This window comes from Nyctereutes procyonoides, unplaced genomic scaffold (assembly GCF_905146905.1).
Source record: "Nyctereutes procyonoides isolate TBG_1078 unplaced genomic scaffold, NYPRO_anot_genome, whole genome shotgun sequence".
NCBI classification, from domain to species: Eukaryota; Metazoa; Chordata; class Mammalia; order Carnivora; family Canidae; genus Nyctereutes; species Nyctereutes procyonoides.
Genome location: NW_026575126.1, coordinates 25,831,206 through 25,853,294, shown reverse-complemented (window position 1 = coordinate 25,853,294; position 22,089 = coordinate 25,831,206). Strand labels below are relative to the sequence as shown.

General features: G+C 31.5%; 1 protein-coding gene across 1 annotated transcript in view; it reads left to right on the top strand.

Moving 5' to 3' along the window:
- Positions 1-22,089, top strand: part of DPYD (dihydropyrimidine dehydrogenase) — an 802,527-nt gene that overhangs the window by 98,194 nt on the left and 682,244 nt on the right. Inside the window, exon 3 of the mRNA XM_055340016.1 lies at positions 9,633-9,715. Coding sequence (XP_055195991.1) covers positions 9,633-9,715 — 83 coding nt within the window. The remainder of the gene's footprint in view (positions 1-9,632; positions 9,716-22,089) is intronic.

Here is a 22,089-nt window from a genome sequence, read left to right as displayed (position 1 = left end):
AGCCAGTTTTACTACCTTAGTCTTTTTTTTAAATTTTAATCTAGAAAAAATTGACTCGTTTCAAAAAGATGTTCGGAAGTAATAAACTTATAGACATGTCTGCTCCAAAGAGAATTAATTCCTCTCTCTTCTTTATATTCTCCCTAGATTTTGATCAATTTTGGGGTACTTATTTACTATTATATTCCTGGTGCTTAGTATGATGCCTAACATACAGTACAATTTGCAAGAATTTATTCTAAATTGAAATTAGCTTTGAGCTTTTATGATTTAGTAATTCCAGGACTTCCATTTCAGTAGCTATGCCATCAACTCTCTGTGACCTTAATAATATAGAAGTTTCTTCATGTATTAAACTTGGTGTTTTAATTTTTAAAACATTGGTTAGTATATAAATTTTAGATCGATCCAACCTGTTTAGTTTTAGTTATTGTGATTATTTTATAAAGGAAAGGCAGTCCCATGGAAATTAAGTCAAATGAAAATATGATTTTTTAAATTTAATAACCTAATTTGCTAACTTTTTTATTATTTCCAGCTCCATCTAGGATATGAACCAGTAGATATTTGGTTGAATTTGTTATAGTTTGGCATAGTTTAAACAAAGATAGCTCAGTGGTCTTTTTAAATTTTTTAGCATTCAGAGATCTCTCTATATATTATTTTACTCCCCTGTTGCTATTGATAATTCTATTTGTTTGCTTTATTATACTTTTATACAATTCTTAACACAGATGAGATATAAAACACTATAAAATCTATCACAGTTGAAACTCTAGACCTTCCTTCAACCCATGGGAATTCATTTGGCAAAAGGCCACCAAAACCAGTTCCCTTTTGATGCTTAGTTTCTAGTTTCTGCTTTAATTGCTGCCAAAATCTGAGCACTTGGGGATTTAATTGCTCATTATATTTGTCACAGTGGTGTCACAGACTCAAATAAAAACTGTTGCATGAAAAATATTTATGGGTATTAATTTGGCCTAAACATGTGTATATTGGATTCCTTATTTTTCTACATTATAAAGTATAGCATGTCTAGACAGAATTAAGACAGAATTCTTTAAGGACTTAGGTCCCATTTTACTAGTAAAGTATTATTATACATCCAGTCCAGAATCTACATTTAACAACCAACATCTAGGAGAGGATATGTTCAGAACTTTATTATATTCATTTTCAGTTTACTTTTTTGAAGCACTCTCTATCTAGGGGATTTGATTCTGGCTCTGAGGACAGACTAGTTGGGTTCCAACCTTTATATCCCTTACTAGCTGTATGATCTTGAGTAAGTTATCTTAATCTCTCTGTGCCTGTTTCCTCATCTGTAAAGTATGGGTAACTATGTTGTTGTAAAGATAAAATGGGCAAAGCTCCTAGAAAGGTGACTAACAGAGAGAAAGTCCTCAGTGTTGGCTAGTTTCCTGTAGTTCAGCTTGATATGCCAATAAAAAACTATAAATATTACCATGGTTGCTGATATGAATTTCCAGTTTCCTACTAATTAAGTAGGAAATAGCATTCTGGTCAGCACTAAATCCAGTACCTTTCATGTCTTTTCATTTTTGCTTTGTGTTCCCACTTGCTTGTGGGAACAACTAGCCTAGTTGTAGGCTAGTAAGCCTGCTTTCTTGTTCCCATCTTTTATTACTAATCACTTATTTTTCTTGTTCTTGCACTTGCTAATCTGAGGAGTAGTTTTTTTACTCATTATTGTATTGTATTCCCTTTTCCCTTTAATTTACCCTTTGGCTTTCCCTTCTTTCTTTTCTGTAAAATACATGCATCACCTTGCTTCTGCTGTAGTGGTTTGCAATTATCTTGTTCAAAGGAAATTATTAGGCACCTAAAACATAGGAAATGCAAGTAATCACCATGAGCAAGGTAATTTTTTGGAGTTGTTTGGAATTTTTTTGTAACCTGGAAATAAGTCCCCTCTGTCTTTCTTATGCCTGAAATTGTCTTCTGGAATAGTCCTACACTACATTATAGAGTCCTTTAGAATGAACAACATATTAAGGTATCAGTTGCATAAAAATAGGTTTATAATTTTTATACAGATGCATACTCCTGTGAACTAGGCCTAGAATAGACTTTGATACAACATTGGATCCCCTTTACTTATAGCTGTCCCTCGTGTTAGGGAAATGTTATTGATATACTATAAGTCTGTTTGCCTTTCACCCAATAGATTTATCTAATGCTTAATTTTACTTATGATTAGAATGAACAGATAAAGGTATTACCTGCTTGAGATGTTTTTCTCATTACGATAAAGGAATAACATTTGTCTGAATTAGAATTAAACTCATGTATCTCTCCTTTGAAATATTATTCTTGAAAAAAATACTGGATTTGATTTCCATTTCAGCATACAGAATATTTTTGGTGAAGATATCAGACCATTAAATGCTTACAAGGTTTTTCCTTTTCCTTTTTCTTTTCTTTTTCTTTTTTTTTTTCTTTTCTTTTCTTTCCCTTTTTCATTCTGTTGGGCACAATAAGCTTTGTACAGACTCGAGTATGAAACATGGAGCCTTCTTTCCTTTTCTTTTAGTGAACATGATACTCGCTTTGGGTTCCCATTCCACCTTATGGCAAGATATGTAATTTTAACCACTTCCAGATAAAATCACTGCTGAAGTTAAGCCTTTTTATGAATAAAATGAAGAAATACCTATAGATGCTCTGGAATACCCTCTTTGCACTCTGAGAACTTGTCCTTAAGTCCTGGAGCCACAGAGAGCTTAGTGGGGCCACTTCAGGCCTCCCTGTTTGACTTTCCTCTTTCTTCTACTTTCAGGAGAATATATTCATCTCCTATCCCTGTAGCCAGAAAAGCTAAATAGTCAAATAGTCTTTCAACTCTGTTTTATGCTAGGATGAGCCTTTAAGAACTCAAAATCCAATAATTTTGTTTCTTTTTTAATGTCTTTCATGAGCTTGTTCTTCTGCAACTGTGTTGGCCAAGATAAAGTTTAAAGTTACTTGAAGAAGAGTCAGGTCTGAAGGATTTCAGGGCCAAAACAAAACAAACAAAAAGTATATTTTTTCTTTATATTCTTAATTCACTGCATAAAGGAGTCAAATGCATTGGTAATATAACATTGTTGAAATCTGTGTGAGATTCCAAAAACATGTATTTTTAAAAATATAAATTTGAAGTGAAGTTTCCTTAAGAATTCTGTTTTTTAAAGGTGGTCTACACATGGAATTTACTGTAAAATGACCCTTTCCAAAAATTAATCAGATAAACATTGATTTTTTGGTGAAGGATTTATAAATTATAAGAAATACTAAAAGCTTCTTTTAAAAAATGTTTGTTTACTGCATTTTATTACACAGCTTTTCCCAGGGGACTTCAGACATAGATATTGGGATGACAAGAGGCTTTTGTGGACTTATTCTGTGTTTGCTTTTGATTCTAAGCTACTGTTACACTGTTGTAGTGGGCTGCCTTAAATATTTGTTATCTGTGACTTTCTTTTGCCATGAGCATTATTGCTCTAGTCTAGGGAGTAACTTTAAATGACTAAACTGAGATCTAAAATTCTCTCTTAATTATAGTAGTGCAATTAACATACCCTTCCTTTGGTTTTAACAATTAAATTTCACATTTCCTATAGTATTGTGAGTCTTAAAGACATTATCCCAATTCAGAACATTTGTTTTTAAATAAAGAGATTCAGATCTAGTGTTTGATTTTGTTACTCCCTGTTGGTAAATGCAAAGTTTAGGAGATTTTCAACCATGCAAAACAAAATATCTTGTCAGGGGACAGATTTATTTCTATGAAACAATTCCATTAAACAAAAACATATGTATAAATATATGTGTGTGTATATGTGTATATATTTAAAATAGAGATTTATTACAAATATGTCCATAGCAATTAAATAGAAGTATCTATTTCCATATGTGATTTATAAATTATTTGTGAAAAAATCAAATAAAGATAGGTGCTGTTTTCTAAATTTTGGGAAAAAAAGGTTATCAAACCTTCCACTTTAAGATTTAAACATGTCTCTTAGCAGCATTTCATCTAAATTGATGGCATCGGGTTGATTTTTGACAAACTAGTTGCAGAGGAAAGTAAGTATGATTATATGACCAAAGAGATAATATATATCGTTTTCTATTAATGGTTAAATGGGTGGGGGAGGTGAATGAAATTAGAATCAGAAAACTTGAATTTGAGTACTAAGTCTACCATAGAATACAATAGTCATATACTTAGAATGCATTTTAGGTGAAAACAATTTGAGTTACATGGGAATAATTTCAGTCAATGAACATTTATTTTCCTTTCTAAAATACTTTTGAAAGTTTTAATTAATTTTTAGCCATCTATTCCTGTCCTATGTTTATAATATTAGCAAACTAAATTAAAAAGAAATTGACTAAATAACAGCACTGGAATATTATACAACTTTAAAAATTGCATTGTGATATATATTTAGAATGATGGATAGATACTAATCATATATTATTAATTTTAATTTTATGAAGGTTAAAAATAGTATCTTCCAAATGTCATATACCTAGTAGTTGTGTTTCAGTCTTTTTAGGTATTCATTTACTCCAAAAGGCATTATTTAAGTAGCAGTTGTTAACATTAAGCTCTACTGTAGTTGCATGTAGCAAATGGATGTAAATGAATTTATCACGTGACTTATTTCTTTTTATTTTTTTTCAAGGACTTTATTTTTTTATTACTTTGTATACATTCTTATACTTTTTGTTGGGTATGCAAAAGTAAAGAAAACTGATGATTAGAAACTTTCTAGATAATTTAAAATATGAAAACTTTCTTGAACTCACTGGCAAACAATTAGAGGAGGAAAAATTTTAAAAAGTGCAGATTTAATAGGAAAAATTAAGATATATTAAAAAGGTCCTGTTTTACATTAAATTTCTTCTATTGATAGCACTTCTTGTATTGTATTACATTAAGAAAGCATCATATTCAAGGTAAAATGTACAGGTATTTCCAAAAATTTGAAAAATTTCATTTACTTATGAATTAAAGTCAAAAGAAATACAAACCCACATTTGAAATTTTGGAAATATTGAAAACTGTAAGTTTAAGGAAGTGCCCTTGTTTATTCAACATTCCGTGGTAACCTGAAATACTATTTCATTTCAATAAGGATAAGTTTGACTTTTTACAGGAATTAGATCTTCCATACAGAGTTTTAATAAATAATAAAATGTTATTTTATGATTATTAACTGATAGCTAATATTTACTGTCAGATAGTTTTAGCTTCTTTATATACATTTTTAAATTTTAATTGTAATGATATGTGATTGCATTGTGTTTTCCTAACCAGAATTCAAGCTCTCTTCTAAAAATTTTTATTGCATTATAATTAAATGTGGAAAAATAGATTAAGTACTCAGTTCCATGAATTTTCACAAAATGAATTGAACAGAGCCATAGAAGACCCTCTTGTGTCTCTTGTAGTCACTGTCTTGATTAGTTTTACCTATTTTAAAACTATTGCTTTGTTGAGATATATTTACATACCATAAAGTTCACTCTTAAAGTGTGTAAGTCAGTAGTTTTTAGTCTATTCACAGAGTTGTGCATCTAGCACCACTAATTCCAGAACACTTTTATCTCCCCCAAAAGAAACCTCATTACCATTAGCGCTCATTCCCACACTCTTCAGTCTTTGGCAACCACTAATTTCCTTAACTATCTCTGTGGATGTGCCTATACTGGACATTTTATAGAAATTGAGTTATACAATGCAGTCTTTTGTATTTGGCTTTTTCACTTAGCATAATATTTTTTAATTAGCATAATATTTTTAAGGCTCATTTATGTGGTAGCATGTATCAGAACTTCCCTTTTTTTTTAATTTTATAAATTAATTTTTATTGGTGTTCAATTTACCAACATACAGAATAACACCCAGTGCTCATCCCGTCAAGTGTACCCCTCAGTGCCCGTCACCCATTCACCCCCACCCCCCACCCTCCTACCCCTCCACCACCCCTAGTTCATTTCCCAGAGTTAGAAGTCTTTATGTTCTGTCTCCCTTTCTGATATTTCTCACACATTTCTTCTCCCTTCCCTTATATTCCCTTTCACTATTATTCATATTCCCCAAATGAATGAGAACATACACTGTTTGTCCTTCTCCGGTTACTGTGGCCAAGTTCAAAAAGGGTGTTGCCTGAGTTCTCCTCTGGGATTTTGATGGAATCTTGTCTCACATTTAGATCTTTCATATATTTTGAGTTTATCTTTGTGTATGGTGCAAGAGAGTGGTCCAGTTTCATTCTTCTGCATGTGGATGTCCAATTTTCCCAGCACCATTTATTGAAGAGACTGTCTTTCTTCCAGTGGATCGTCTTTCCTCCTTTATCGTATATTAGTTGACCATAAAGTTCAGGGTCCACTTCTGGGTTCTCTGTTCTGTTCCATTGATCTATATGTCTGTTTTTGTGCCAGTACCACACTATCTTGATGAACACAGCTTTGTAGGACTTTCTTCAGAGACTTAGAACAAATTATTTTAAGATTTGTGTGGAATCAGCCAGGGGAATTAAAAAAGAAAACCATATCTGGGGGCATCACAATGCCAGATTTCAGAACTTCCCTTTTTTGATTGGCAAAAAATATTTTATCAGTATACTACATTTATCATCATATTGGATTTTTTCCTTTTTTTTGTCTGTTATAAATAATGCTGCTATGAACATTTATATACAAATATTTATGTGGATGTATGTTGCCCTACGTTTTCATTCTTACACCGGTACAACAATGTCTTGGTTACTTTAATTTTAGTGTCAGGTTTAAAGTCAGGAACCATGAGTCCTTCAACTTTGCACTTTGTTTTAAGAATGTTCTGGCTGTTCTGGTCCCTTGTGTCTTTGTATTAATCTTAAGATCAGTTTGTCAAAATCTGCAAAAATATGTCAGCTGGGATTTTGACAGGAATTACTTTGAATCTTTATATCAATTTAGGGAGTAACTCCATTATAATAATTAATATTAAGTCTTCTAATCCATGAACATGGGATATCTTTCCATTTATTTTTGTCCTTAATTTATTTCTTGATGTTTTGTGCTTTTCAATGCATGAGCCATATGCTTCTTTTATTTAATTTATTCAGAAATATCTATTCTTTTTATCCTCATATAAATGAAATTTTTTCATTTTGGTTCATTTATTGCAGCTTTGCCTATTTTTGAACTATATATAAGTGAAATAATTTTGTTGTATGTTCATTTTCTTTTGTATGTCACATCTTTTGTTCAGTATTATATATGTAAAATGTATTCATGTCACTCCATGTAGCTGTAATTTGTTCATTCTTATTGCTATATAGTTTACCATTGTATTAGTATATAATGATATTTATATATTTATATATTACATCTTGATGTACATTTGATTTGTTTCTAGTTTTGGCTATCTTGAATAATATTATTACTAAATTTTTGTACATGAATTTAGGTGAACATTTATAAATTTGTTTTGGGTATATTCCTAAGCATGAGTTCAGCTTTTGAAAGTACTTCAAAAAGCTTTACAAAATGGTAACAATTTACAGTTCCACTGGCAGTGCTTCAGTTGCTTTTTATACTAAAAAAAAACACTTTGTACGATCTATATTTAGTCATTTTCAATGTGTAATGATAATCCCATTGTTTAAATTTGCATCTTTCTCATGATTAGTGATGTTTAGCATATTTGTTTGCTTTTAATTAGCAATTTTGGATATTCTCTTTTATATAGTATTTATATAAGTCCATTGCTTTATTTTTTATTGAGTTATTTGTCTCATATTGTAGGAATTCTTTATTTATTGTAGGTATGAGTAATTAAAATAGTATGAAACTGGCCTAAGTATAGGAAATTGAGTAGTGGTTTATAATGGACTCCAGAAAGCAGACTACATATATACTGTGATTTACTTTATGAACAAGATTAATAACAGTGGTGAAATGATGGCCCCTTCAATAATTAGTATTGACTTAATTGATTACCTATACAGTGTGATTTCCTACCTCACATTCACATACAAATACTAATCCCAGAGTTTTGAACATCTTCATGTGAAATGTAAAATAATAGTTTTATGAAAAAATATAGGAAAATATATTCATAGCCTTAAAGAAGTCAAAGATTTCTTAAAGAGATCGCAAAAGGCAATAACTATTAACCATAAATTTAAGTAATAGTAAATTGGACCTCATTCAAAATAATTTTCTTCATGAAAAAACACTACTAAAGAAGTGAAAAGACAAGACATAGAGCGGGAGAGGATGTTTATAGTTTATATATCCAAAATAGGACTGTTATTCAGAATTCAAATTATTTTAGATATATTTGGAAATTTTATAGACTTTCACTATAAAAGCATGTAACTATGTGTTAGAAAGGATCTTTCCCCTAACTTGGCTGTTTAAAAAAATCAAGAGAAAAAGTAGTATATGTATCTCAATAGGTTTTAAATCAATTCTTATACATTGGAAAATATTAATCTAAATTCTGCAATTTTCTAAAATCCATTCTTAGTTATAATTTAAAATGGAAGGAACACATTCATATTAAAGTTTTAAATTTATTTTTTGTTATTTAATTAGCTAAAAGGTAAATCTATTTTATTACCTAAATATTCCTAAATTCTTTTTCTTTTCTTTTTTTTTTAAGATTTTATTTGAAAGAGAGCACAAGTGGGAGGAACAAAGGGAGAGGGAGAAGCAGACTCCCCACTGAGCAGGGATCTAGATGTGGGTATCCATCCCAGGACTCTGGGATCATGACCTGAGCTTAAGACAGACTTAAGGCACCCTTAAATACCCCTAAATTCTATATAAAATCCAATATTCCAAAAGATTCATGGATACATTTTTAGTTTAAAATTTATTTCTATACTACATTATGTTCTCAAAACTTATTAGGGCCTTGTATTTTACATATGAAAATATTATTAAAAGTGTAGTTAAAAAAATAAAAACTGTTAGGAATGCTTAGAATCTGATACATCACTTAATTTTAAGAATTGAAGTTATTTATTTTTAAACATATCTATATATAAAATATATTCTCCCTTTTAAAACATCTGTATACATATACTTATAAACATCACATATACAGTTGTTTTTTAAAGATTTTGTTTGAAAATTTTGATTCCAAAATGTTGGAACTTTTATATTATACCTAGGCTGTATCTTTCCATGTCAGTAATTGCTAATTTTTTTTAGAATTATTTATCCTATACAGATTTTTAGGATTTCAAACTTACTTTATTGACTTTATCTTTTGAATTTAAATTGGTTTTTATATATTTGAGATTATTTTAGAGAACAGATTTTTAAACCTCAGAGCTCTTGAAGTTGTACTAATTTTATATAAAATTAATTTATTCTATTTACCCTATTTTGAAAAATTGATAAAAGACTTCTGTGATAGCTGTATCATAAAACATTTTTACTTTGTTACTGTTGAATTCACTGTCAATTTTAATGAATCCTACCCAATTAAAGTGGTGTGCATATTTTTCATGAGTCCATAATCAATATAATCAATTATATTTTTACATAATTGCATAGATATAATTTTATCTCAGGATGTTGGAGGATTAATGTGTTTTTCTAATATGTTGCAGAAATGCGAGAAGCTGGAGAATAATTTTGATGACATCAAGCACACGACTCTTGGTGAGCGAGGAGCTCTCCGAGAAGCAATGAGGTAAGTCTGGGTCACCATAGCAACAGTCACAGATGTGGTAAAGAAAAAGTCATTCTTCATTATTGGGGGAACAAATGAGTTCATTGCCACCATTCAGCTCTGTTCTCTAAGGTATTAATTTGTCAGTGGAGAGACTTCCCTTGAGGCTGTACTTTGGTTTTGAAGCTGCATAAATGTTAAGCCTCAGTGCACAGTAAAAAATGTAAATGTTTAATTTGTTACTTAAAATGCTTAAGGGGTGTCTTGTTTTATATTTATACTAAACTGTGTGATTGAATGGAAATATTGTTCATCTAAATTCTGCCTGAATATAAAAAAATAAACAGTACAATGGTGGTTAAACTGAGTAGTGTTTTCTCCTAATTAATATTTAATTTAAAAAGAGGTACTTAAAATTTCATATTCTATTAGATTTTTATAGGATTATATCATAGTGTTTTTAAACTGATTTACATTTCCACACTTTTATAAAACATATGGATTAACTTTTTTCAAATATAACGAGCCCGATGTTTTTTTTTTTCTTTTTTCACTTTTTTACCGTTACTATTTCTAAATATTTCTCTGAAATCTCCCCAGACTTGAAACCTTTTTAATAACTTTTAGGAAGCAGTCTTTAAATCTTTCTTTTACTAGACATTAAAAATATGAGGAATAAAACTCATCATCCTTAGATCTAGAAAACAACAAATGTGATTAATCTTTAAAGTTCTGAGCTGAACATTCCAGTGGGATAATTTCTAATATATTTGTACAGAAATAGTGTCTTTACCTCTATTTAGCCTATGAAACTACAATTGATTCTTAAAATATAGCTCCTCCTATCAGGTTCTTTTTTCTTTTTAGGACCTTAAGGCTGAAAATAATATAAAATAAGAGAAAGTATAAACCTATGAGGCTTTCTACAAGGATAGGTTGTGTACAATTTTGTTATTACTAGCACACAGTTACCATATACTTTAGTTTAGAAGCCGCTCTCATTTAGTAAGCTTCCTTTTACCATGCAAGCAGCAGGGGAAAGTAATTAAATTTAATAGAAGCTGCCCTCATTTTGAAGCCACTTCTATTTAAAACCACAGGGGGAGGTAATTAAATTTAATGGAAACAGTAGCTTCTACACAAAGATACATGGTACTTCTGTATAGATGATTATGATGTCACAAAAAGAGGAATAATATATTACTAGTACTGAGAAATTACCAGCTGGAGCGAGTGAGCCTATTTTATTGTTAATGTCTTCACTAATAAAAAAAGAGGGAAAAATAGAACTGAGTATACAATAGAGAATTTGCACCTATAAAATGCAATCAGACATTCACAGGAAGTTAGTTTTTGAAAAGTAGTAATAAATTTAAAATAAGGTATAAAATATATTGTAGAAAAACCCAATACAGAAATTATAAATGAATGAACTATTTTTCAACATAGTCTTTATCCCGTATCTAAAACTACCACAGTTATAGGTTGAAGGCATCATATTTGTACATACTTATTATAATTATTTCGAATATATTAAGTGTGCACACCAATATTTATCTAGAAAAGTAAAGTTATTCTCTGTATTTTTACATCTATTCGGTTTGAAGTAAACACATAGACACACAGGAAGACAAAGAGAATGCCAGCTCTGAAGCTTTGAATAAAAGAACTGAAGGCCTAAAACAGAATTACAAAGGGCAGTGTGAATGAGAATGGATGTGACTGAGGGAAATATAATGAACAAGGAAAAGACAGTAACTAGTATAGAAAATTTGTCATTAAGGAAAACCAAACAGAATTATGGGAGAATTGTGTATGAAGAAGATAATTCTGCCAAATTTCGTAATACTTATGACTTTTGAAAATACCAGATATTCTGCTTTTAAGAAAGTAGAAACAAACTAATAAGCAAAACAAGTATTACCTGGTTGGAGTAACCTCTCAGTCACTTATACTGTCAGATAAAGCAGTATTCTAAATAATTTATTTTATTTTATTTTTTCTAAATAATTTAAATCAGCTTTTAATTTTAGGGCTGTATAATGTACTTTGTGTATATCAGCTACATATTTTACACATACATATTCATAATGTTTAGATTCTCTAAACACAAATAATTTAGCAACCAGAATATTCAACAATTTAGTATACTGGGGGCTGCCACTTATGTTTTTGCTTGTTTTTTGCCTTTAGGAAATGTAGCAGGAGCTCATTTTTTTTTAAATATGCGAGGTTAGAGAAGCATGGGAAAAAAGTCGTGATGCTCTGTGACTAAGAATAAGAGGAGAATGCAGAAAGGGGCAAAAATTAATGTTTTCTCCTCTATGATCAATTTTTGCCTTATATAAAGGGTGTCTATATTAAAGAAAACTATGGAGAGAGTAAGAAATTTGATTTAGGCCTTGAAAGATAGCCAATTTTTCAAGTAGACGGAATAGAGTTGAGCAAAGTCATGAAGGTCTTTAAGTGAAAAGCGTATGCCGAATATCTGGTATTTTCAACAGTAAATAGTTGATATAAAGCACATCTTTTAAGCTCTTTTGAATATATGTTTCTGCACTAAACTCACATAAGCAGAATTTTTGAGTCCGTAATGTCTCTCCTTATATGTCAAAAATCCTTCTGTGTAAATGAAGCAATACAAAGTTGGCAAAGATGATGGGAACAATTCAGAATCTCACAGTGTGAGAAGGGGCAGTGGGAAAAAATTTACTGAAAACTGCAGTTAGCATCAGGGCTGGCCTTAGGAAGCTGGCTGAAAATGTGTTTGTTACCCTACTCTGGAGACCAGTTACCTGCAGTCTAGCTTGTCATGATAAAGAAGGTAAGTTATTTCAGGAAGTCATGTTTTTAAGGAAGCAGGTGACAAGATGAAATATAAAAATTAGAATTTTGTAGAATTCTAATGGGAAAGAATATACAATGTCGGAATAGAAACAGTCTTTCATTTACTTAATAAATATTTATTTGGTTTCTGTAATATACCAGGTGATGGGAATATGGAAAGAAATAATTCCTGCCCTCAAGGAGGTAATAGTCTAGTGGAGCAGACAGGTACAGAAATCAAATGCTTGATGTGAAGACTCAAAACCCCAGTCTTGAGTCCTTTCTTTGGTTTCCAGAATTCCGTGGAGCTTTTGTCTTGGTCCATGGACATGGCCTAGCTCAGCTATGGGAACATTATCTTCTCTCAGAAGCTTAGTGTCTGCAGCAGCCCTCAGGTGGCTCCAGACATCTTCAGTGGTGTTCTTGCCATTTGAGATCCCACCTGTGCTTCCCTCTTATCCTAGATATGAGGACCCATAGCCAACTGTCTTAAAACACAAGAGGCTGGGACACCTGGGCAGCTCAGCAGTTGAGCCTCTGCCTTTGGCTCAGGGCATGGTCCTGGAGTCCCAGGATGAGTCCCACATCAGGCTTCCCCTCGAGGAGCCTGCTTCTCCCTCTGCCTATGTCTCTGCCTCTCTGGGTCTCTCATGAATAAATAAATAAAATCTTAAAAAAAAAGAAACTTTAAAACATGAGGGGCTGTGACCTACTCTGGAATGTACTGTCTAAAAAAAAGCAGGTATTTGATCAGGTTTTGGCTAATGCTAAAATGGGAAAAAATTCATTAAAAAGTTTTTCACAGCAAAATAGAGGGTGCAGTGAAGATGATGAGAAAGCTAGAGAGATTAGTGAGCTCACTAAGATCAAGGTAGAAGGGTGTAGAGGTCAACAGAGAGGGGGAGTATGTTTGAGAAATATCGAAATATTTAGAACGTAGATCTGATTTGACTTTGTGGCTTAGCCCCAGTAAATCATAACCCTGACTTACCTACTCTTTTTAAAACCTTTTAAAGTATTCTTACTGTGATTGAATAAATTCTAATTTATTCTGTGCCCAACTATATAGTAAATTCCATGAGAGTAGGAGGATTGCTATTTTGCCTTTGTTTGTATTCTTAGCATCACCATAGTATTGGCATATGTTAGGTGCTCAATAATTAGTGGTTGAATTCTTGATAAAGATAAAGATAAGAAGGAGATTTAGTAAGGACAAGTGAAATGTTTTACTTTGAATATTTGGATATACACTAATTAATATGGGGAGAGGAAAAAAAAGAGGACTAAGGAAGAATATTTTGGTTTTCAGATGAATTTTAGATAGCTATGGGGAACTCGTGTAAATTTGCAATAAGCAGGGGAAAAATATAATTCTATAATTCAGGAAAAATACTGGGGGTTGATATGCACATTTGGCAGTTGTTGAGTATTTTGATTCTTGTAGCCATAGGAGAGGATGTGATTTCCAAGAATAGGACATCAAATCAGAAAGGAGAGTCTAACCAGATGACTAAGAAAATATTGGGCTTGAAAATGTGTGTCACAAAGGAAACATATTTTGAGATTTAAAAATTATAAATAACTTTCTCCAACAGAGTAAGTTGAAACTGTAAAATGGTGTGCTTGAGAAGAAAAGGGTAGGCGGCAATCCTGGCCAGTGTTCTGTGGCTCCTGGAGATATCTTGAGCAGTGGTGCCCAGAAGAACTTTCTGTGAACTGGAGTAAAACTGCCTCTAGTAGAAGTGTTCTAAGTCTGTGCTTTTTAGCATGATTGCCACTGGACACACATAGCTACAAAGAACCTGAATTATGGCTATTGTAACTGAGGAGCTGAATATTTAATTTTATTTAACTTCTAATCTAAATGTAAATAGTTGTATGCAGTTAGGGGCTGTGGTTTGGATGCATCACCCTATGGGGTTATGTTTGAGTTGCTAACATAACATTCATCCATCTCTCACTAATGGGATTCTCATCAGTGTAGTGGCTACGGTAAGGCTCAACCATGTTCACACACATTATACATATATATCAGATACTAGCTCTCAAAAAATGTAGAATAAAAGGTAGATTCATAATATAGTAATGGTTGAAAAACCAAAATTAACAACAATGACTTGATATGGAGGGGGTAAGTGACTATTATTCTCTAAGAGAATTAACAACAACAACACTTTAGGAATTAATAAAAGAATTTAGTAATGTGGTCAGATTTAAGATAAAGATGGAAATTTATGAGGTTTCTGTGTATTATCCGTAACTAGTTAGTGGTTGCAACTGATAGTAGATCCTATGATGATCCTATGAATTTATTATATTATAAGGTACCCCAAATCATGCAGGACATGTTGAATCATTCAATAGGTAGTATAAGAAGCAGTTGTTCTGTTATTTGGAAAAAAGCAATCACTTCATATTTTTACTGCACAGGTGCTAAAGGATGTTTCATGTATATTAAAGAACTAAATGAAATATAAACGAAACAGCCAAAGTCCACTAAATATGGAAGTGACTATTTTTTTTTTTTGAGGTTTGGATGGGGAAAGAGATGATGAGCTAAAAAGTAGTTGAAAAAAATCACTAAGCTTTGCTCTCATTAAAAAAGTTTCTGTACGTAGTAAGAAATCATGAAATTTAAAGACTGTATCAGCGTACTCTATTGCTGTATGTTTAAAAGATTCAAAAAGATTAGGAGCTCAATGGCTAATTGGCAAAGTATGATTAAGAAACCTTTGAAAATATTCAACTGTAACAGCCAACAAAATATAAGTTATGTAAAAAATGTACTGATTTCCTGATTACTGACATCACTGCAGTTCAGTGGGGAGGAGATTTTTGAGTGCTAGCATTGGAAATGGCAAGACAGTCATTTCTCTTTCTCAGAGCTCAAGAACAGAGGAAATGATTGCTGTACTTAAGGAAAGGATTGCACCAGTAAGTATGAAGAGCCTTAAAACAAACATACCCGTTTCATATTAATTTAACTTCCTGAAATAGATTATGCAGAAGACTGAAAAATTAAGGATAATCTGAATCTCTTCCTCAAACTACTAGAATATTACAGCAAATAAATTGAAGAGAACCTCGTCATCTACTATTAAGGAAACAAATAAGAAAATGAATATTATATATATAAAACATATGATTCATATTTATATATACATATACGATTTTATATTTACATATAAGTATATAAACTTAAATATATTTATAAAATATTTATGTAATAACGTATAGTATTTTACACACACATACATAAATGGTAAATTGTGGCATATTCTATCTGGATATTAAAAGAGTCTTCATGGTGTTTTTAGTAACACATGAATCCTCATGTTAAAATGTTCACTGAAAAACGCCAGGAAACAAAATTGCGTGTAGAACATTATCTCCACTGACTAGAAAGAATGCAGAGAAAGAAGATGAGATTAAAATAGAGTAAAATAGCTATTATATCTAGGTGATGGGCGAACAGATACTTTATTCAGGCTTATAATTTTCTGTTCTGAATTTTCTATAATGGTAGCATATTATGAATGATTTGAAAAATAATGAACTAAGAAATGGAGAAATGGAAAGAATAAAATATGAATACTAGGGTAAGTGGTAAAAATCAGATTTTAGACTCCAACCGTGATTTTAGGTATATTAATCTTTTTTTAGTCTTACTTTTTTTTGTAAAATAGGATTAAAACCTTAATAGGATTAATATGAGGAACAACAATAATGGAGGATGCTTTGTAATTTATGAAACGTCAATAAAATGATGATACAAAGTATTACAATGTTTGTATACATTATTTGCATTTAATGGTGTTAGAGTGATTATTTCAAAAAGAACTTACATATGTCACTCATAATGGAATTGACTGGAAAACTTCAGTGTAGCCTTAGAATGTAGAATACCAGAGGGAATATTTCTTGTCTAACTTATACAGAGTTTATTGTAATTCCATGGCTATGTGGAAATAATTGTACAGGATTTCTGAAAATGATGACATAAGAAAAAAAAATTAAAGACAGGAAAAAATGCATCTCTTGGTTAAATCTCTGTCTATTGTATGATAGTAGTGAATTTAGAGCTAAAATTCACAACTTGTTTTTTGTCATATTTTCTCCTTATCACTGCCAATTCAGCCTTCTTATCATGCCAAAGTGATTTGATTTCTGTATTATCATATTGTGCACCTTTCTTAGACCCTGTAATAAATTCTAAACATCAAGGGGAAAAGTGGAACCTTTTTAACATTGTGTCTCCCTGTCCCCCTTTCAGTTCCAGAGGCAATAGCTGGACATGTTTAGTACAAATATGAAATTGAAAAATAAGTCAATTGAATAACTTGAGAAAAAGGAGTCCCAAATTCTGAAAAAGAAAGGGCCCATATGGTTCATTAAAAAGAAAAAAAATGAAAATGTGGTATAAAGGTTTTAGATAATGACAATACAGAAAAATATAGATTGGTCAGATTTATGGTTATACCTCAATGATGAGAATGTAAATTATATTGTTGGAATTTGAACATTGCTAATTAGGTATTAGTTTTTTAAATGCAGAGTCACACCTATTCAGTGACACCTGTTATATTTAGATTATTATTATGGGATGAACTTCCAGGACATATATGAAATTTATTCTTCCTTTCTGCTAGGCTTCATCACGTGTTAGAACTTCTGTCACTAGATGGTGATATTGAGTTGCACAGTTTATGTTTCTGGCTTTTTTTCTGGTGTGTGTAATAGTAATTGTAGGTGTGCCATAAAGACAGCCATTTATGTAGAGTTAAACTAAGTGTAACTGTATAAGCTTGGAGGATAGTTTTAAGAGATACAATCACATTCTAAATATTTGAGTCAAAAATTTAACATTGCTTTACTGTTTCTTTACTTTAGACTCATTAGACTTTGGAGGGTGGAAGAAATATAAATAGCAATCTAAACGTCATTAAAGACTCTGGTCTTAAGGAGAGATTCAGAGATATTGAAAAGATGTATTTTCCAGCTTTTCTCTTCTAGATGTGTTAGTCTAAAAAGTAGATCTTTAATTTCACTTCTTTGTTAATTTCCAGTGGTAATGGGACTGTTTACCAACTGATCTAAGGGTTGTGTTACTCGTGGTACCTAGCTGCTAATTGTTTTATTAATGTTTTAGTTATAGTAAGATTATATCTCTTACTAAGCATAATGGTTAAACTACGCTGATATTTCTTTAAATGGTACTTCTACATGAACTGGTGTAAAAACTGTTTCTATGAGTAGTTTTGTCTGTCTGAATAAGACCTAAAGTTAAGAATATTAGTCTTAAAGAATATTAGTCTTATCCTACTAAATCTTAATTTTGAAAGTTTATTGTGTGTATGCATATATTATATATGTATAAATGTGTATGTATATGTAAATGTGTTACTATTTCTCTCTCTCTCTTTGTTTAAATCTTCCCTTCCAAGTCAAGGAAATCTTGCAGTGTGACAGTATTTTGCATTTGGAGATCCCTATGCTCTTTAGACATATCTATTAGGATTACAAAAATTTATGTGCAAGGGGGTTCAATGAAATTCTTTTATAATAAAAAAAGGAAAAGAGGGGGAGAAAACAGCCTAAATATTTATGAATAGTTAGTTGAATAATTTAAAAATGAATATAAGATATGAAAAATTTTGAAATATCATTGAAATAAAATATGAGATAAAACGAGAAAGTATTTTTTTAAGATTTTATTTATTTATTCATGAGAGACACACAGAGAGAAAGAGGCAGAGACACAGGCAGAGGGAGAAGCAGGCTCCATGCAAGGAGCCTGACATGGGCCTCAATCCCAGGTCTCCAGGATCACGCACTGAGCCGAAGGCAGGCGCTAAACCGCTGAGCCACCCGGGCTGCCCAAAATGAGAAAATACTAACAAAATACTTATAGTAAAATCATCAGATGGTTAAATAGTATGGAAAGTAAATGCATTTTTTTCAAAATTCTAGATGTTATATAATGCTATCAGTGATTACAGATGATTTCACATTTGATACATTTTTTTTGCTTTCAAAGCTCTCAGAAATAGACATTATCTTTGTGATCATAAATACCCGTGTGTATGTGTGTATCTATGGTTGTTTTTTAACTATATGAAAAGTTTGTCCAGTGAGATTGGATTCAGAAACAATGTGTTAGTTTTCCATTTTAAGCAGATTTCTTTTTTTAAAAAATTTATTTATTTATTTATTTATTTATTTATTTATTTATTTAATTTATGATAGTCACACACAGAGAGAGAGGGAGAGAGGCAGAGACATAGGCAGAAGGCTCCATGCACCGGGAGCCCGACGTGGGACTCGATCCTGGGTCTCCAGGATCGCGCCCTGTGCCAAAGGCAGGCGCTAAACCGCTGCACCCCCCAGGGATCCCTTTAAGCAGATTTCTTGACCTTCATAATTATGTTTCTATGAGTCTTCTCTCACTAAAGGGATCAGCAAGTATCTCTCTAGAAAGGTCCCCCCACCAAGTCAGCAAATAATGAGTATCCTCTTCTTCTATGCAAAGGAGAATATCTTGTCTTTATCATTTCTGTTTTAAGGAGGTACGTATTCCACCATTGCCCACAGTAGGTTTCTGCATTTGGTCACCTAACATATGCGTGTATGAATATTTTTATATATTCCATTTCTTAATTAACATCTTAAAAACCAAGCTTAATGTTTTAGATTTTGTGAAATCTAGACACAAAAGTATGCTATCACTTTCTCTAGATCATGATGATATGACTACTCTAATAAATGGCACTGGTATAGAACTTAGAAAATGTAGGGTAGGCATTAGGGAAATTAATTACCTAAAAATATATACAATTAGTTGCATTTGATTATATATTCTATATAATTAAGTTTATGTGATTTGTGTAATATGAATATATATATATGCATATATATGCATATATATATATGCATACACACATATATGTGCCAAAAGGTACACACAAATATATGTTTGGTGTCATTTGTTTATAGGATAAGTTATGAATGTTACTTTCATTCATTCCAGGAGCGAATTGAAAGCAAGATTTTCATTTAGTTTTGGATGGACCAGAGATACTTTAATTTTTTCACTATTTATCAGAAATAGGAGAAAAGTCCTGGAATAATTCTCACTAATGTTTATTAATAAAGTCAAATATATGCTTAGCTTTAATACTTTGAATTATTTATTCATTTGGTAGTGATTAGTATATATGAATTTGGAACTATGTTGATTTACAAATCTTTTTCTCTACTTTAAATTTTAATTAGAACTTGAATATGAGAAATATTGGTTATATACATATCAATGATAAATTTTTGAAACAACAGCACAAATGGAATCAGGCATTGGTTAATTTAATTATATATTTGTAAACTGCATTATCATATTAATCTAAGAATTTGTTCATTCAACCTGGTGCCTACTATATACTAGACACTATTTAAAAGGAGTATTTGTAGATGAAAATCAAATTAAAATTTTAACTAGCATTTATGACAACTTGGTAACTTTAGAATGAAATAAAATCATTGGTAAATTGGATGTTTATATTTAAAACACAAATTAACATCAATATACATAAATAGAATTTAGCCATGCTAAAAAAAATTACATTTTCCCCTTAGTTGCTGAAGATTGTGTATTAAAAACTAGAAAGGAAGGGATACAGCTTTTGTTTTGCTACCAAAGAAAAGTGCAGAGCTAAGTCTTACTCTAGAATGCTTATCATTTTAGATACAGACTTTGAATGAGCAGCTAATAGCTAAAATTATTTAGGAGATAAAAATTGGTACTGTGAGGATTAGCTTTAATTTTAAGTATCCATAATTGAAGTGCCACATTATGATTTTAATGTTATGATAATCTTGTTAACAAGCTGTTGTGTATATACTATCATATTTTAATGTAGTTGCAAAGCTTAAGTAAACCATAAAGTAAATTGCTTTTTGAATCAGGCTTTTACAAGTGGAAAATTAGTGGTTTACATGTTTTGAATACATATTTTGTAATTATGCGTGGCATTTTCTACAACTTAAGAAGAATAATAGAATAGGTTTATAGATAATATATTATTGTTCATAATACATTGGCATATTTTGTTATTGTCCATTCTAATTAGCTTGGGTTTATTCCACATGTACTATAAAATAATAACTGATTCTACTTCTTTTTCTGTAATAGTCTTCTCTTCTGGAAGATATATGTTGTAGTTTAGTGATGCTATTTCTCATTTCTCATATACCAGCACATTACTTTTAACCAAAAATTAATATCTTTCTTATCTAGTATTTGTACAGGTTATTGTGATATATACTGAATTACATCCATTGGGAGTATTTTTGTTTATTTATGTTTGGGTTAGAAAAAAAATGTCCTATTCTGATGATTGTTGAAGATAGCTAATTAGATTTACTTTTTCTGAATTGGTAACTTCAGTTGTCAAAGACAAAGCATGCCAGTTTGATAGTCTAAAACAGAAATAAGCAAACTTTGGGGTACCTGGGTGGCTTGGTCAGTAAGCCTCTGACTCTTGGTTTCAGCTCAAGTCATAGTATCTGGTAGCCTAAGGCAGGCTCCATGCTCAGCATGGAGTCTACTTGAGAATTCTCTCTCTCCCCACCTCCCTCTTCCCTCATCTCCCTTTCCCCCCACTTCTGCTCTCTTTCTCTCTCTCTCCAATAAATAAATAAAATCTTAAAAAAAGAAAGAAAGAAGCAAACTTCAGAGTAAAAGTCCAGTTAGTAAATACTTTCCAACTTCTGATTCATATAGTCTCTCTTGTAGTTACTCAGTTATGCTGATGTAGTACAAAACTGGCCACATAGACGATATGTGATCTAATATGTGTAGCTGCATGGATGTGGCTGTGTCCTAATAAAATGGTATGGAAACAGGAAGCCAGGTGGATTTGTCTCATGGGTCATAGTTTATTGATCTCTGGTTAAGAGCAGACTTGGCATAAATCAATTAAAATAAATTAAAAAAATAATTTGGCAAATATATTATGAATTTTGATTGTCTCAGATTAATACTAAAAATTAGTATGAAGCTCTTCCAATTTTGTTAACAAAGATGGCTATAAAACATTTACTGACTCTCATTATTTCCCTATTTCTGGGCTAATCCTTGAAATTGAGTAAGTTGCACTTCGTAGATTACTCATTCGAGTAATAAGCATAATTTAGAGATAAATCACCAGTTGCAATTGTAAAATCACCAATAAGCAACCAACATGCAGTATTGGTATCAGTGCTACTGAATCAATTAGCATTCATTTATTATGTTTATGGCTTAGAGTTAAAATGTGGACTAAAGACTGAAGAGCCATCTGCATTGTGAAACACTATAATGGGGATCCCTGGGTGGCTTAGCGGTTTAGCGCCTGCCTTTGGCCCAGGGCGCGATCCTGGAGTCCTGGGATCGAGTCCCACGTTGGGCTCCCGGCATGGAACCTGCTTCTCCCTCTTCCTGTGTCTCTGCCTCTCTCTCTCTCTCTCTCTCTATGTCTATCATGAATAAATAAATAAATCTTAAAAAAAAAAGAAACACTATAATGTTACTCTTC